The sequence below is a fragment of the Lepidochelys kempii genome, chromosome 1 (genome assembly GCF_965140265.1).
Source record: "Lepidochelys kempii isolate rLepKem1 chromosome 1, rLepKem1.hap2, whole genome shotgun sequence".
Classification (NCBI taxonomy): Eukaryota; Metazoa; Chordata; order Testudines; family Cheloniidae; genus Lepidochelys; species Lepidochelys kempii.
The window spans coordinates 294,299,490-294,317,118 of NC_133256.1; the positions used below are offsets into that span (position 1 = coordinate 294,299,490).

General features: G+C 41.6%; 1 protein-coding gene across 1 annotated transcript in view; it reads right to left on the reverse strand.

Moving 5' to 3' along the window:
- The window catches only part of ARID2 (AT-rich interaction domain 2), a 166,729-nt gene that overhangs the window by 36,773 nt on the left and 112,327 nt on the right, over positions 1-17,629 (reverse strand). The window contains 1 exon segment of the mRNA XM_073327994.1: positions 2,600-2,748. Coding sequence (XP_073184095.1) covers positions 2,600-2,748 — 149 coding nt within the window.

A 17,629-nucleotide genomic window follows, 5' to 3' on the forward strand; every position in this document is an offset into this window, starting at 1 on the left:
GCCTTTGAATGACCCCAAAATAAGAGGACTGGGGCCCTTATGTAATGAAAGGAAGGAATTGGAGGTCTCTTGGACCCTGGATCCCAAGAACATCCTGATCCTGAGAGTCTGGCCTCAATGGCCTCCTTAAGTGGCAGGACCTGTAGAGAAATCTGCCTATCCTTGCAGGCCCTGGGTATAAAGGTCCAACAGATGGAACATGCAGAAGGAAAGTTGCCTTCTCCCAGGCACCTGATGCACATGGTCATTTGACGCCGGGAAGACATCTGGGTATGATGCACATCATTTAAAACCTGACTTCTTCTTCAGTTCCGCTATAACCCTGACTTACAAAAAAAACAAACAAACTAACTACACTAAGCTAACTAACTAACCCCAACAAACAAACAAACAAACATCAAGGAGAAAAGACTCTGGATCCGAAGATACCGAAGTGGTTCACTTCTGTCCGTGAAAGCGGTTGGAAGGAACTGGGGTGGTAAAGGGTGCTCAGTCCCTTATATATCTTTGTCTCAGGACTTCGGGAGATGCCAAGAGGAGGGGTTGGGGGTATGAGAATGCTCTAACAGACACTGCTGGGAGCAAGGTTCTACCATAAGGCACCACAAGATGACACAGTACCCATAAGTGTAAAGATGCAGAGCCACTCAAAGTAGTAGTATCGGTTACATCTTCCAAATGTACTTCAGAGGACCTTTTGAAACTGCAGGACCACACCCGAAAACTCATACTAAAAACCAAATACACCGAGAAAGATCTATGCTATAAAATAAATAAATCACAGATAACTTAACACTAAATATATAGACAGACCATTTTTCAGAAAATGTAGCAAAATATATTTAAACAAAGTAGACACTAAAGGTCAATTTTAACAGTGAAAAGCTACCAGAATGAAGAAGATATTTGAGAAACAAATTCGTAGATGTATGGCTCCTGAAAACTCCATTGTAAAAAAAGGAACAAAGGATTACTCATCAATGCATACTGTACTCATAGTATATGCATCCCAGGCTGAATAGCAGAGCTTTTTTAAAAAATAAAGTATTTGGTAATCAAGTAATTAATAAGGATCCTGGATGCCATTCAAGATCATATCATCAGAGGAGCATGGCTCCATAGATACATTTATTGTTAGAAAAAAAAGAGAAGACATTTCTAAGATAGTCTGAATTCATCTTTATATAATAGTCCATAATATTATCTTACATTTATATAGTATCTGTCATTCTAAAGGATCTCAAAGGCCTTCACAAGCTTTTTAAGTACAAGAATTATATCACCTACCAATGAAACACAGTCACCTCTGAGGTGGAAACATGGCAGTTATTTAACTGCACATAAGAACAAAGTACTATTCAGAGGACGGATCCAAAACCCATTTGATGTCTTTCCATTTATTTCAATGGATTTTTATGAGATCTTAGAGAAGAAAATTAAGAATACCACATCAAAGAAGAGCTCTATGTAAGTTCAAAAGCTTGTCTCTTCCGCCAACAGAAGTTGATCCAATAAAAGATATTATCTCACCCACCTTGTCTTGCTAATATCAAACTGAAGTCACCACAGAAATTTTTCGTAGATAGACAGTAACTAGCTTTCAGTATTCCTCCATATCAAATTCATATGCCTCATCTTCACCTTCAGAGTCATCCCAATTCCACATGCTAATGTCTCACCCCTAGTTGCATACTACTGCCCTGAGCGTACCCTACATTCTGACAAATCAGTTCAGCTCCCTTTGTCTCCTCCTAAGTGTGCTCTCACATCTTCGCTCATGACACTGCCAGTTCCTTCAAACCCGTGTTACGCAACCTCTCTTCTTTCCTTCCAAATCACCATTACATTTTGCTATTATCTTTCAATCATCAGCTTTCACCCCATATTTACTCTAGACATTGACCCTAAATCTGATATATTATTTTAAAAAGAACTGTCAAGAAGCATGTGTAGCAATTTGCTTATGCTCTTACACTTCTGTAATGCTCATCCAAGCATGCCCTTCTTCCTCACTCTTGTTTTATTTTTTTAAAAACAATTCCTAGCTGTGTTGTCTATTTTAGAGTGTAAGCAACTTGAGTCAGAGATTTGTCTCATTTAATTGCTTCCGAATCCCCAAAGCACTCAATTAAAACAGGAGTTTGGCTAGGGCATAAAAGGTGCACACCCCTTGCAAAACTGGAAATATGAGAAAGGAACACATTTAATGTTTCAAAGCTGGCTGAATAAAAAGAAAAGAGTAACTGTTCCTATATTTGTAATGCAGAACTTCAAAATTAGGGAATACAGTTATTGTGACTTACATAATTACATACAAATATTTTAGTCTTCACTGAAGTAACTTTAGATAAAAAGCAATTCACAATGTATACATTAGCTGCTTTGAAAAATGGTATTGAGAAGTTGCAAATCTGCACTCCCTCCACCTCAACTCCAACTTCTTTTGAAATTTTAATATTTTTTTCTCTCATCAGATGACTGATACAGTGTAGACACACTTCAGGAAAGAGAACAGATAATAATTTCAGGGATTATATTCCAAATAAGAGCCTCTGCAATATGTTAGCGTAAACTGTTGTTAAATAAAAGAGCTATTTACTTTTTACAAGATTGCCACAGACACATGAAGTTCTGTCCAGGTTTTTTCACTTGCTCGCCATGTTGACTTGGTATTGGATATGAAGAAGGCTGCAAATTGATCTGCTGGCCCTGTACTTGCACTGTTGGTACTGGTGTCACAGGTGTACTCTGTAGAAAAGTTTCAAACACAAAGGGTTAAAACAACATACTAGAAGATAAAAACACACACTTTCCAGTTTATTCTATTGCTTTTTATACTACACTGTATTAACAATGAAGTTTTAGATTTTAACCCAATGAACTTTGAGTAAGTGGTAACATATGTAGTAGTGAAACTAGAGGAAAATATTATTTGATAACCCTTGAATTATGTTTTGTACAGATTCTTCTGATATCTTAAATTGCTGTAATTTATGCACAAATTCAAATACTGAATTATGAATCAGAGGAACACAATAGTTGGTTACTTCTGCAGCATCTACATAGGCAGCTTTTTAAAAAGTAAATTTTTTTACCTTTAGCAATAAACAAAACATGCACATTAGCAATAGCTATACAGGAGTGGTAACTTTATAGTGAAGAGTCATATTATTAATTATTCGAGAGTGTAGTTTAAAGTATGAGTTACACAATTTTTGGAGACCTGAACATACTTTAGACAAGGGGTAGGTAACCTATGGCACGGGTGCCGAAGGCGGCACACAAGCTGATTTTCAGTGGCACTCACGTTGCCTGGGTCCCGGCCACCGGTCTGGGGGGCTCTGCATTTTAATTTAATTTTAAATGAAGTTTCTTAAACATTTTAAAAACCTTATTTACTTTACATACAACAATAGTTTAGTTATATATTATAGATTTATAGAAAGAGACCTTCTAAAAACATTAAAATGTATTACTGGCACACGAAACCTTAAATTAGAGTGAATAAATGAAGACTCGGCACACCACTTCTGAAAGGCTGCCGACCCCTGCTTTAGACCTTTTCTGTTCTGCTTACAAGGAATATTGTTCACTAACCCAATATACCTAGAACACCTAAACTGAACCCTTTCACAGAAGATTCAATGCACTATCTTTACAAGTCAGTAACTAGGTAGGTAAAAATGAGGTATCAAAAGTTACTACCACTTTTGAAAAATCTCACCCCGACACTCTCTCTCAAATGTAAAATTCACCCAGTGTGATTTTGTTAGTGCATGGAGGACGAAAGGACTTTCTCATGGACTCCACACGAGCAAAGATTCTTTGAGTTCCTGTAAAAAAGTTAGCTTACGTACCGTTATAGAGAATACTAGAAGCCTAGCATTCCTAACCAACCATATAACATAACAATGTGCTTTAAGAGAAAGTAAAACCATTTCAGTACGGAAACCCACCCTCCACCCCCCAGTGTTTCAAGGGACTGTTTTTAAAAATGAGTAAAAATGATCTTTTTTCCCTTTACAGGTCATTTTTAAAACTCGGTATGTGCCTTTTTTGTTCTTTATGATATATAAAGAAAGGCTGAATTGTGCATTCCCCTACCCTCAAAAAGGAGTATGTTTTCTGAACAACAGAAATTCAACAATTTATTTGTTTAATTTAATGCTAAAAGAGCTCATGATGACCTTCAATGAGAACTCCTCAAAAAATAAAAACTTGACACTCCTAATTTTCCTAAGGTTAAAAACCAAAAACAGCAGTGTGTGTAAAAGAACCAAATAAACCCACCTTTCAGACTTCCCTTTATATACAGAATCACAGAAATAGAGGTCCCTTCCAGTCCTAATGAAGTGATCAATTCCAGCCTCCTGTGCTGTGGCAGGCCCACCTAAACTAGACCATCCCTGACAGGTGTTTGCTCAACCTGTTTTTAAAACCCTTCAATAATGGGATTCCACAACCTCCCTTGGAAACCTATTTCCAGAGCTTAACTACCTGTATAGTTAGAAAGTTTTCCCCACTATCAACCTAAATCTTCTGTGGAGCATATTAAGCCTATTACTTATTGTCAAACCTTCAATGGACCTGGAGAACAATTGATCACATCCTCTTTGTAACAGCCCTTAACATATTTGAAAACTGTTACTCCTCTCAGTCTTCCTTTCTCAAGACTAAACACGCTCAGTTTTTTTAACCTTTCGCCAAAGGTCAGATTTTCTACACCATTCATCATTTTTGTTGCTTTCCTCTGGACTCTCTCCAATTTGTCCACATCCTTCCTAAAGTGTGATGCCCAAAATTGGACAGAGTACTCCAGGTGAGGCCTGTTAAATTCTGAGCAGAGCACGACATTTACCACACACAACACTCTTGTTTATACACTCAATAATGATATTAGCCTTTTTTGCAGCTGCATCACATTGCTGAGTCATATTCATAACCCCCAGATCCTTTTCAGCAATACCACCATCGAGCCATTTATTCCCAATTTTGTAGTTGTGCATTAGATTTTTCACAAGTGAAGTATTCTGCATTGTATTTATTAAATTTCATCTTGTTGATTTCAGACCAATTCTCCAATTTGTCAAAGTAATTTTGAATTCTAATCCTGTCCTCCAAAGTGCTTGCAACCCCTCCCAACTTAGTGTCATCTACAACATTTACAAACACACTCTCCACTCCATTAGACAAGTCATTAATGCAAATATTGAACAATACCAGACTCAGGACTGATCTCTGTGGGATCCCACTTTTGACAGCAAACTACTGATAACTACTCCAGGTAGTCTTTCAACCACTTGCGGGCTCACCTTATAGTCATTTCATTTAACCAACATTTGCTTAGTTTGCTTATGAGAATGTCATGTGGGACTGTGTCAAAAGCCTTACTAAAATCAAGATATATCACATCTTCTGTTTCCCCACATCCACTAGGCCAGTAATCCAGTCAAAGAAGGAAATTAGGTTGGTTTGGCATGATCTGTCCTTGCAAAATCCATGCTGGCTACTCTTTATAACTCTATTATCCTTCAGGTGCTTACAAACTGATTGTTTAATAATTTGTTCCAGTATTTTTCTAGGTATCAGTGTTAGGCTGGCTGGTCTATAATACTCCAGATCCTGTGTATTCCCCCTTTATAAAGATAGGTACTGTGTTTTTCTTCTCTAGTCTTTTGGGATCTCACCTGTCCTCCAGGAGTTCTCAAAGATAATTGCTAATGGTTCAAGATTGCTTCTCCTAATTCCTTAAATACTCAAGGATGAATTTCACCAAGCCCTGACAATCTGAATAAATCTAACTTATCTAAATATTCTTTAGCCTGTTCTTTTCCTATTTTGGCTTGCATTCCTTCTGCTTTGTTGTTAATATTACTCGTGTTCAGTATCTGGACACCATTAACCTTTCAGAGAATACTGAAGCAAAATAGGCTTAAATACATCAGCTTTCTTGATGCCATCAGCTCTCCTACCCCACTCAGTTGAGAGCATACACTTTCCTTCATCTTTCTCTTACTCCTAATGTATTTAAAGAACCTCTTCTGATTGCCTTTTATGTCCCTTACTAGTTCTAACTCATTTTGTGCTTTAGACTTTCTGATTTTGTTAGTACATGTCTGCACTATTCTTTTGTACTCCTCTTTAGCAATGTGTACATCATGAGGGAGAAAAAGGACAAGGCTCATTTTTTTCTTTTCATTTTCAAGTCACCTTCAAAAATTATGTACAATACTTTGCTTAAGTCTTTTCAACATCATTTCTCAGTATTTCTAGATTAGTGTTATGGGAACTGAAATCAACAAACTATTTAACATGTTTCATTTGTAAACTATACTTATATGGTTTTCTCTGCTGTTGCTTGCAGGTACCATATAGAGTACTCATCAGTTACTCAGGAAATACCAATTCTGGCAAACCACAGGTAAGCACTACTGGAATTGCCAAAACAATAAAACAAAAATAAATTTGCAAACCATGAAAGACAGGAAGGGGACAGACTACAAAAAAACATTATGAAATGTATGTAGCGCCTATGGTCCATGAGTTAAAAAAATATGTCTGCTGCTGACTGAAGACGAGGCATTGATGTCCAACTATTCATAAATAAGAATAACTTTGAGATTATATAACAATTTTCATCTTAGAATCACAAAGCTATTTTACAAGTACTAAACAATGAATCCTCACAAAACACCTTATGTTGTAGGCAAATTCAAGTGGACACTATATGAATGACATTAAACAACATTAAAAGAAAATTAAGATTGCAAAATCAAACACTCAAAAGTTAGATTGCCCATGCAACCTTAATTTGCCCCCCTTGTGCATATGGATTATGATACAGTCTTTAATTACACAATTACATTTTTCCACAGGACCCCTGCTTCATTCAATATACAGAACAGGCTGTGCTTCCAGAATAAGTCAGGGTTCTGTAATGAAGGACACTTGTCTGTAAACCCCCACCTTGTTTGTTGCTAGACTTCGCACCCTTAATATTCTTTTAACATCTTTTTAACTGTAATTTCCTAAATTTAAAAAAACTGAAAAACAGAAATTTAATCCTGCGGAACCATATTAAATCCCCAAATAGGTCACCAGTAGGGTTGGGATCTTTAGATACGCAATACAGATCTCTACCACTTGAGTTCATGGAGTATCTGGTAGCAGTAGAAGGCTATCTTCTATGTGGACCTAACACTAGATGGAGATAAACCAGAGGTGGGCAAACTACATCCTGCAGGCCTCATTCGGCCTGTGTGACTGCCCTGCCCGGGCCCTAAGCTCCTGGCTCAGGAGGCTAGCCCCCGGCCCCTCCCTTGCTGTTCCCTCCTCCCCCGCAGCCATGCCGCCACACGGCGTAATGCTCTGGGCGGCGGAGCTTCAGAGCCCGGCCTGACCCGGTGCTCTGTGTTGTGCAGCACGGCTGCCTGTCCTGGTGCAGCCGCGCCCCCAGCCACCGGTGCTCCAGGCAGCGCAGTAAGGGGGCAGGGAGCAGGGGCGGAGCTGGATAGAGGGCAGGGGACTTCAAAGAGTGGTCAGGGGCATGGATGGGGGCAGGGTGCTCAGAGGGCGGGGAACGGGGGTTGAATGGGGGTGGGGTCCCAGGAAGGCAGTCAGGAAGGAGGGGGGGGGTTGAATGGGGTGGTGGGAGGCAGTTAGGGGCAGGGGCAGTTAGGGGCGAGGGGTCTGGGGGCGGTCAGGGAGAAGAGGTGGTTGGATGGGGCAGGGGTCCTGGGGGGGCAGTCAGGAAGAGGGGGAGGTTGGATAGGGCAGTGGGGGGCAGTTAGGGGCGGGGGGTCTAGGGGCTGTCAGGGGACTCAGAGCGTGGGGGTGAATGGGGCAGGGGTTTCCGGAGGACCGTCAGGGAACAGGGTGGGTTGCATGGGGCAGGAGTCCCGGGGGGATTGTCAGGGGGTGAGAAGTGGGGGGGTCAGATGGGGGCGGGGGCCAGCCGTGCCTGGCTGCTTGGGGAGGCACAGCCTCCCCTAACTGGCCAGCCATACAATTTCAGAAACCTGATGCGCCCTCAGGCCAAAAAGTTTGCCTGCCCCTGAGATAGACACACATACTTTGGCAGTGGGTTTTCACAGCTATTTGCTAGATCATCAGGAATGTAGAGACTCCAGAATTCTGGGTTCAATTCCAGGTTGTATAGAGGAGTGTTCTCTAATGGTTACAGACCCTTCTGCTCCTAGCACCCTTCCCCCCACCAACAGCTGCTAACCCACTGGCTCCTGATCATCTTCCTTCCCCTCCCCCATCCCTGCCTGGCTCCTGACTCCATTCCTATCCTCCCCACTCTGTGGCTCCTGCCCTCCCACACTCTTCTCCTATCCTCGCTCCTTCCCTTCTTCCCACCCACTCTGTTTCTGCTCTGTCGTCTGCCCCCATCTTCTCCCTCCTGTTCTTAACACACACCTCCCACCGATTCCTATTCTCCCTCTGAATTCCTGTTGCTGTCCCCCTGCCCTGCATCTCTTCCCCTTTCCCCCACACTGCTCCTCATGCCTCTGCATTTCTTTAGGCAACTTCCTCCTTCTCCTCCATGCTGCCTGGCTACCACCAGGGGAGCACTAAGAGCTCTGGAAAGAGTCTCCCCGCTCTCAGTTCCTATGCCTGGTGACACAGCAGCTCCTACAGCCCAGGGACGGATCATGCTCAGTTCCTCTGTAGAGATAGCATATGTGAGAGTCTGGTCAGCACAAAGGAGCAGCGAAGAGATGGAGCTGGAAATGGAGATGGAATCATTGGAAAATGTAGCTGCCAAATTCTAACAGAAATCTACTGAGCATGTGGGAACCGAGATTTTTGAGCAAACTATAATTTGGCCAAATGTTGGCAGTTTCATGGGGACGACAAAAGGCAGAATAATCAATCTCTCCTGCAAAATTTCATAGAGTCATAGAATATCAGGATTAGAAGGGACCTCAGCAGGTCATCTAGTCCAACCCCCTGCTCAAAGCAGGACCAATCCCCAATTTTTGCCCCAGATCCCTAAATGGCCCCCTCAAGGATTGAACTCACAACCCTCGGTTTAGCAGGCCAATGCTCAAACCACTGAGCTATTCCTCCCCCCGCTCAAGTCCCTGCTCCAAAGCATGAAAGCATTAGAGCTCTCAACAAACAGGTTTAACAATTTTTAAACATAATTATATTCCCCCCTTCATTTCATTATAAGAAATGGCTGAAGCGATCTACCAGAAATTTTTTAAAAATCTGTCTGAAACAAATACCTCACATGGAAAATTTCAGCCCAAACTTCTGAAGTTTGGCAAAGTTATAAGCAAATGAAAACATCATCCTATAATGGAAAGTGTTGGGCAACTGTAACTATAGACTTCACTACCTATTCAGTCTGTAATAAAGAACACAACAGTGGCATGCCCAAATTCTCGAGATCATTTCTTGTAGGAGGCACTACTTCCAAAATGCCAGCAGAAGCAGTACGTCTACACTGCAAAGTAAAGGTGTGACTGTAGCATGCGTAGGCATATCCATGTTAGTTTTAATCTAACGGGGTGCAGGCTCCGGGAGGGAGTTTGGGTGTGGGAGGGGACTCTGGGCAGGCATTGGGGTGTGTGGGGGGGTGAGGGCTCCAGCTTGGGGTGTGGGCTCTGGGGTGGGGCCAGGGATGAGGAGTTTGGGGTGCAGGAGGGGCTCAGGACTGGGGTAGGGGATTGGGGTAAGGGCGGGGTGCAGGCTCCAGGAGGGAGTTTGGGTGCGGGAGGGGGCTCAGGGCTGGAGCAGGGGATTGGGATGGGCAGGAGGGAGTTCGGGGTCCTGGCTCCCAGGAAGCAGCCGCCAGGTCCCTGCAGCCCCATGGTGAATAGGCAGCCAGGGAGGCTCCGTGCGCTGCCTTTGCACCCACAGACATCATCCCTGCAGCTCCCATTGGTCACGGTTCCCAGCCAATGGGAGCTGCGGAGCTGGCACTCGGGCAGGGACAGTGCACGGAGCTTTCCTGGCCGCCCATGCGCCTGGGAGCCGCAAGAACCTGGCAGCTGCTTCGGGGAGCTGCATGGAGCCAGGGCATGTAGGGAGTCTGCCTTCATCCCGGGCTTCCTCTGAGCTGCCAACCAGACTTTTAACGACCCAGTCGGCAGTGCCAACCAGAGGCACCAGGGTCCCTTTTCAACCAGGAGTCAGGTTGAAAACTGGATGCCTGGCAACCCTAACTGAAACACAGATCAAGATGTGCCCTTGAAAATAAATTAACTTCCACCCAAGCTAAACTACAACAACTGCCCTGACTTGGGTCCTGATTCTGCATGCATTTAAGCAGGTGCTTAAATGAGTAGTTCCACTGAAGTTAGTGGTATTACTCACATGCTTAATGCCTAGTCTACACACAAAAGTTGTACTGCTTTATGTATACAGGTATCAAGATGCTTATATGGGAAGGGGAATAAGATATATCAATATACCAAGGCACCATGTATAACTCAATCAACATTATGGGTTGTACCAGTATAACTACAACAGTTTACAAAAAAAATCACACTTCTAACTAAACCTAGTCATATTGCTATAAAGCTGTGTGTAGACAGGCTTAAGTATTTATAGGCTCGGGGTTTGAGAATGGATCATCCTTTGGTGTGTCTTCTGGGATTTAACAATTGAACTACTTATTTTTACATTTAGATTATGCTATTTGGGGAGTACATACAGTATTGTGTTCGCAGTAAAACTATCTTCCATTTATTTAGTGCCTCTCATCCAAAAAAGGTCTGAAGTGCCTTACAAACTTGTTGTGAATGGGAATTTGTTCCACACAGGAAAGCCCCTGGAACCACACACAGACCTACTGACTCCCTGGGGGTTAGTCCAATAGTATGGAACAAGTTGTGGGATTGGGGCTTAAAACTAATAAATGACATACTAGAATCACTTCAGCACTGAAATATAGCCACTTTCAGGGAGATATATAGCAACTGAAACATTTTAATAAGGCTTTTTTTACTCCCCTGTTGATAATTACAATGGTCTTTTCAGCATTGCCAAGACCTGTTATCTACTTGGGATTTAGTCACTGGTGGCCTGCAGAAGGTGTAGGTGCACTGATGCAAATCCTCAGGTTTAGACAAGCAAAGCCAAGATTTGGCTAGCTTAATTTACCCCTCCTCAAACAAGCTGAGCTACATGGGTTGCTGACCACCAATGGCTGAATCAGGGCTGATCCCACAACAGAGACAAGGCCTAATTGAAGGATTGTTTTAATTAGCTCCTTTTACACAGCACTGTGGCACAGCAGATTCTGCTAGTTTGCCTTTCAGGAGGTCAGACTAGATAATCTAGTGGTCTCTTCTAGCCTTGGAATCTATGACTGTATTCAGGGGGAACACTGAAAGTGACTGTATAGAAAGCATTCTCAAATACACAAAGTGAAACTGAGAAAAACTGTTTTGCTAAATTCTTACAGTTACAATAATCTTAGGTGTTACTTTTAACTATAGCAGTTACAAAATGTTCACTGTTAAACAAGCTGATTGTTTAAGAGAGCAAGTGAAGATACCATAACAGGAATCAACATATGCTATAGATTATGAGCAGGATTTAAATAACAGAGTTATGAATCTTTCTCCCTGTGCCAAAGACTCAAATATGTAGTGATGGAAACAGATATGATTGGCGTCCTGGGATAACAACGCCAGCTGCACTATTCTCAAAGCACACACCTTGAGCTAAACCATTGATGCTGACTTTGAAAGCAGCTGTTTGTTCACTCAGCCACCCAGCTGGAGGTAAGACCTTATGATGGCACCCTCCTGAGGATTATAAATTAAAGCATACAAAGAAGGGAAAATATGTAGCATGGCATATTCCATGCTTTAAAACAAACATTCATATGGGCCCCGATCCAGGATAGCACTTAAGCACATGTGCAACTTTAAGCACGTGTTTAAACCCTATCGACTTTGATGGAGTATTCAAATGCTCAAAGTGCTTAAGTACTTTAATGGATCAGGGCCTTACTGTACAGTTCATGCCACACAAAGATTTCCAGGATTAATATAAAGTAGGGCCATCAGGTGATTAAAAAAAGTAATCGCGATAATCGTGCGATTAAAAAATTAATTGGGATTAATTGTGCTGTTATCCAGAAATATTTAAAATAAATGGTATTCTATTGTTTAACAGTGCAATTAATCGTTAAACAATAGAATACCATTTATTTTAAATATTTTTCGATGTTTACTAAATTTTCAAATATATTAATTTCAATTACAACACAGAATACAAAGTGTACAGTGCTCACTTTATATTTATTTTTGATTACGAATATTTGCACTGTAAAAAAAAAATTGTATTTTTCAATTCACCTCATGCAAGTACTGTGGTCCAACCTCTTTATCATGAAAGTTGAACTTACAAAAGTAGAATTATGAAAAAAAAACTGCATTCAAAAATAAAACAATGTAAAACTTTAGAGCCTACAAGTCCTCTCAGTCCTACTTCTTAGTCAGCCAATCACTTAGACAAACAAGGTTGGTTACTATTGGCAGGAGATAATGCTGCCTGCTTCTTGTTTACAATGTCACCTGAAAGTGAGAACAGGTGTTCACATAGCACTGTTGTGGCCAGCGTTGCAAGACATTTACATGCCAGATAAGCTAAAGATTCGTATGTCCGTTCATGCTTCAACCACCATTCCAGAGGACATGCTTCCATGCTGATGATGGGTTCTGCTTGATAACGATCCAAAGCAGTGCACAGAACTGACACATGTTCATTTTCATTATCTGAGTCAGGCTGATTTTCTTTTTTGGTGGTTTGGGTTCTGTAGTTTCCGCATCAGAGAGCTGCTCTTTTAAGATTTCTGAAAGCGTGCTTCACACCTCGTACCTCTCAGATTTTGGATGGCACTTCAGATTCTTAAACCTTGGGTCGAGTGCTGTAGCTATTTTTAGAAATCTCACATTGGTACCTTCTTTGCATTTGTCAAATCTGCTGTGAAAGTGTTCTTAAAATGAACACATGCTGGGTCATGATCCGAGACTGCTATAACATGAAATATATGCAAAATGTGGGTAAAACAGAGTGGGTAAAATACAATTCTCCCCCTACAGTCACAAATTTAATTGACGAATTATTTTTTTAACGAGCATCATCAGCATGTCCTCTGGAATGGTGGCCGAAGCATGAAGAGGCATACAAATATTTAGCATATGTTGCATGTAAATACCTTGCAACGCCGGCTACAAAAGTGCCATGCGAATGATGCCTGTTCTTACTTTTAGGTGACGTTGTAAATAAGAAGCAGGCAGCAGTATCTCCCGTCAATGTAAACAAACTTGTTTGTCTTAGCGATTGGCAGAATAAGATGTAGGACTGAGTGGACTTGTAGGCTCTAAAGGTTTACACAGTTTTGTTTTTGAGGGCAGTTTTGTAACCAAAAAAAAAAAAAAATCTGTATTTATAAGTTACACTTTCACGATTAAGAGATTGCACTTCAGTACTTGTATGAGGTGAACTGAAAAATACTATTTCTTTTATCATTTTTACAATATATATATTTGTAATAAAAATACTAATATAAAGTGAGCACTGTTGTAACTGAAATCAATATTGAAAATGTTGAAAAACACCCAAAAATATTTATTAAATTTTAATTGGTATTCTATTGTTATAAGTGCGATTAATTGTTTTAATTGTGATTAATTTTTGAGTTAATCACGTGACTTAACTGTGATTAATTGACAGCCCTAATATAAAGCATAGGAGAGAGACAAGGTGGATGAGGTAATATTTTTGATTGGACCAACTTCTGTTGGTGAAGGAGACAAGTTTTTGAGTTTACAGAGCTCTTTTTCTAATATCCTGGGACCAACACAGCTACAACCACACTGCATATAAAGCATTATATTCTTTTAATTCATGTTGCAATCCATGTCTCATATTTCAGTGTAATCAACCTCCCAACCTCAGGCAACTCTGTTAAAATTGTAAATACCATCTTCGAAATAATGCCTCCTACTATCCTTTAAATTTCAGTTTTAGATAAAATGTAAGCACAAACACAAAGGACCCAGCCTCTACAAAATTCAGCAGTCTACCCTACCGAAACACCTCACTTTTAAAATGACTACTCTAGTCAAAGGGTCTATACTGGGTTTTGAGCCACCAGCGCAGCTACACAAGTGCAAACCCTTTAGATGTTGTGTGTCAATAGAACAGTCAGCTGGAGTAAGTCAGCTGGAGCAAGTTGCAGGAGTGCAAATCATGGTTAATACCAGTGCATTAGCACAGTGGCTAAAATGTAGTGTAGACAAAATAAAGGTAGGAAAAAACAAAACAGCTGGTACACAGTGAACTAGTAAAACCGGTAACGATTAAATTTTACAAAATGGAATACATGATCTATTGAGTTATAATAATTGAGGCCCAGTCTTTCATGCAGCTCCGTATGGGGGACCCCTGTTCTCATGCAGAGCTATTTTCAAGATCAGGTCCTTACTCTACACTTCTGCTCCCTAATAATATATAGATACACACATACACACATGCACGTTGTGATTGTCACACGTGTGTGTGTTTGTGTGTACCACTACTTGTGCAGTGAATAGTTATATGAGCAAAATTTTCAAAAACACTGCCGTCATTTACCAGACAAAGTCATAGGACTTAGGAGCCTAAGTTACTTAGCGCTTTTTAAAATTTCACCTTATGTACTCAATGTTCTCAAAATATGATGTTTATCACAGGTAGCTCACATGTGGAAAATAAAAACAGCAGGATTTTGGGGGGTATGAGGGAGGGGTAGGGTAGGGGGACAGGAATTAAAATAAATTTCCTCTTTAATGATAGTAGATTATTGAAGTTCAAATCTAATTGCATCAGTGTGCTTCTGGAGTGAATGACAACCAAATGAAGAGCTTCTGTATTTTAGTAGCTCCAGCTGAGCAGTTCATTTGCTCTGTGGATAGGAATGAATTATGTCTCCTGGGGCTATGCACCTGCTTTCTGGTGCATGGAAACTCAGCCTACTGATCAATGGAAGATTGGAGCCAATGTTTATACTCCTGCTCACAATTTTAGCAGCCTGCTTCCCACTCAAGGATGCTATAAGTGGGCTGCCTTAAGAAAAATGGAAGTGTCTGTTTATGAGGGGTGATGATGGTGAGGGAGGGACTGATTTTTTTAAAAAGCCACATAGGTAATTAAGTGTAATTTTCTCCCATCCAAGCATCTGACATGACATTAGAGCATTCTATAAAGCCAACTGGGACAAACTAACTTGGTTATGTTCAACAAATGTTTTGTGGGAGCTTTGGAAAAAAAAAAAAAGCCGTAAGTAAATTACTCATTTCTTTTTCCTTCTTCATGCACCAGTCCAGCACAATGCCTCAGGGAAGTAACAACCCATAAACAGAAAACATGTAAATAAAGGGAGAGAAAGCCACCAAAGTAAGATGCCAGCTCCCTCCACCCTTCAGGCTACACCTAGGACCGGCTAAATGCAGATGCAAATAGAGATAAACACCGACATGTGTGTCACATGCGTCTGTTTGAGACAACCCAATAAACACGATATTTCAATACAAAATCAAATCCTATATCTATATAATAAGACTCCAGGATTGTCACCCTATGTGTCACTGTAAAGCCTAGAACAGGGGTCGTCAACCTTCGGCATGCAGCCCATCAGGGTAATCTGCTGGCAGGCCGTGAGACATTTTGTTTACATTGACTGTCCGCAGGCACAGCTCCTCGCAGCTCCCAGTGGCTGTGGTTCACCATTCCCGGCCAATCGGAGCTGCAGGAAGCGGCGGCCAGCACGTCCCTGTGGCCCGAGCTGCTTTCCGCTTCTCCTTCATAGGTAATGCTGCTTCATAGATCATGCCGCTTTTCCACTTCTCTTTCATAGGTCATGTTTTCTGTAATCATTTTTGTTACTCTTCTCTGGACTTTTTCCAATTTGTCCCCATCTTTCCTGAAATGAGGCACCCAGAACTGGACACAGTACTCCAGTTGAGGCCTAATCAGTGCGGAGTAGAACGGAAGAATTACTTCTTGTGTCTTGCTTACAACACTTCTGCTAATACATCCCAGAATAACGTTTGCTTTTTTTGCAACAGTGTTACAATGTTGACTCATACTTAGCTTGTGATCTACTCTGTCCCCTAGATCCCGTTCTGCAGTACTCCTTCCTAGGCAATCATTTCCCATTTAGTATGTGTGCAACTGACTGTTCCTTCTTAAGTGGAATACTTTGCATTTGTCCTTATTGAATTTCATCCTATTTACTTCAGACCATTTCTCCAGTTTATCCACATCATTTTGAATTTGAATCCTGTCCTCCGAAGCACTTGCAACCCCTCCCAACTTGTGGTGTCCACAAACTTTATAAGTGTACTCTCTATACCATTATCTAAATCACTGACGATATTGAACAGAACCAGACCCAGAATTGATCCCTGTGGGACCCCACTAGATATGCCCTTCCAGTTTGACTGTGAACCACTGATAACTACTCTCTGGGAACAGTTTTCCAAACAGTTATGCACCCACATTATATTAGCTCCATCTAGTTTGTATTTCCCTAGTTTGTTTATGAGGTCATGTGCAACAGTATCAAAACCCTTACTAAAGTCAAGATATACCAAGTCTTAACGCTTTCCCGCTATCCACAATGCTTATTACCATGTAAAAGAAAGCTATTTGGTTGGTTTGACACAATTTGTTCTTGACAAATCCATATGGACTGTTACCTATCACCTTATCATCTTCTAGGTGTTTGCAAATTGATTGCTTAATTATTTGGTCCATTATCTTTCTGGGTACAGAAGTTAAGCTGACTGGTCTGTAATTACCCGGGTTGTCCTTATTTTCCTTTTTATGGATGGGCACTATATTTGCCCTTTTCCAATGCTCTGGAATCTCATCTTCCAAGATTTTTCAAAGATAATCACTAATGGCTCAGATATCTTCAGTCACCTTCTTGAGTATGCTAGGATGTATTTCATCAGGCCCTGGTGACTTGAAGATATCTAACTAGTCTAAGTAATTTTTAATGTGTTCTTTCCCTATTTTAACCTCTTTTAGCAAATCATCTTTTGAGTTTCTTTGTTTATCGACCAAACTAACTAATAGAAGCTTCAGTGGAGGTTTTGTGTGTTCCTTTATCTCACTTGACAAAGGCGGTTGGCAGCATGATTCTGTGGAAAGTTGGAGAAATGCAGTAGGGAATAATGGGGGAATGAGAATGGGTAAGGCTGCGATTTAGTCACAGAGGTCACGAAATGCGTGACTTCCAAAGACTTCCGTGACCTCAGCCAGTGCCAGCAGGCAGACCCCCCCGCAGCTCCTGGCCGCCCCGAAGGGAGGCGGGGGGGACCCCACAGCTCCCAGCCACCCCATGGGCAGCAGTGGGGACCCCGCAGCTCTCCGCCTCCATGTTACCCAGGGGGACCCCCAGAGTTCCTGGCCACCCCGCAGCTCCCAGCCACCTCCACGGGTGGCAGGGTGGGCCCCCAGAGCTCTCCATCTCCGTCGCTCCCCTGCCGCCCCAGGAGGCTGTGCTCCCTGCAACTCAGAGCCGCCAGCAGAGAGGGCCCCTGGAGCTGCCCAGGCTCTCCATTTTGTCATGGATATTTTTAGTAAAAGTCAGGGACAGGTCACGGGGTTC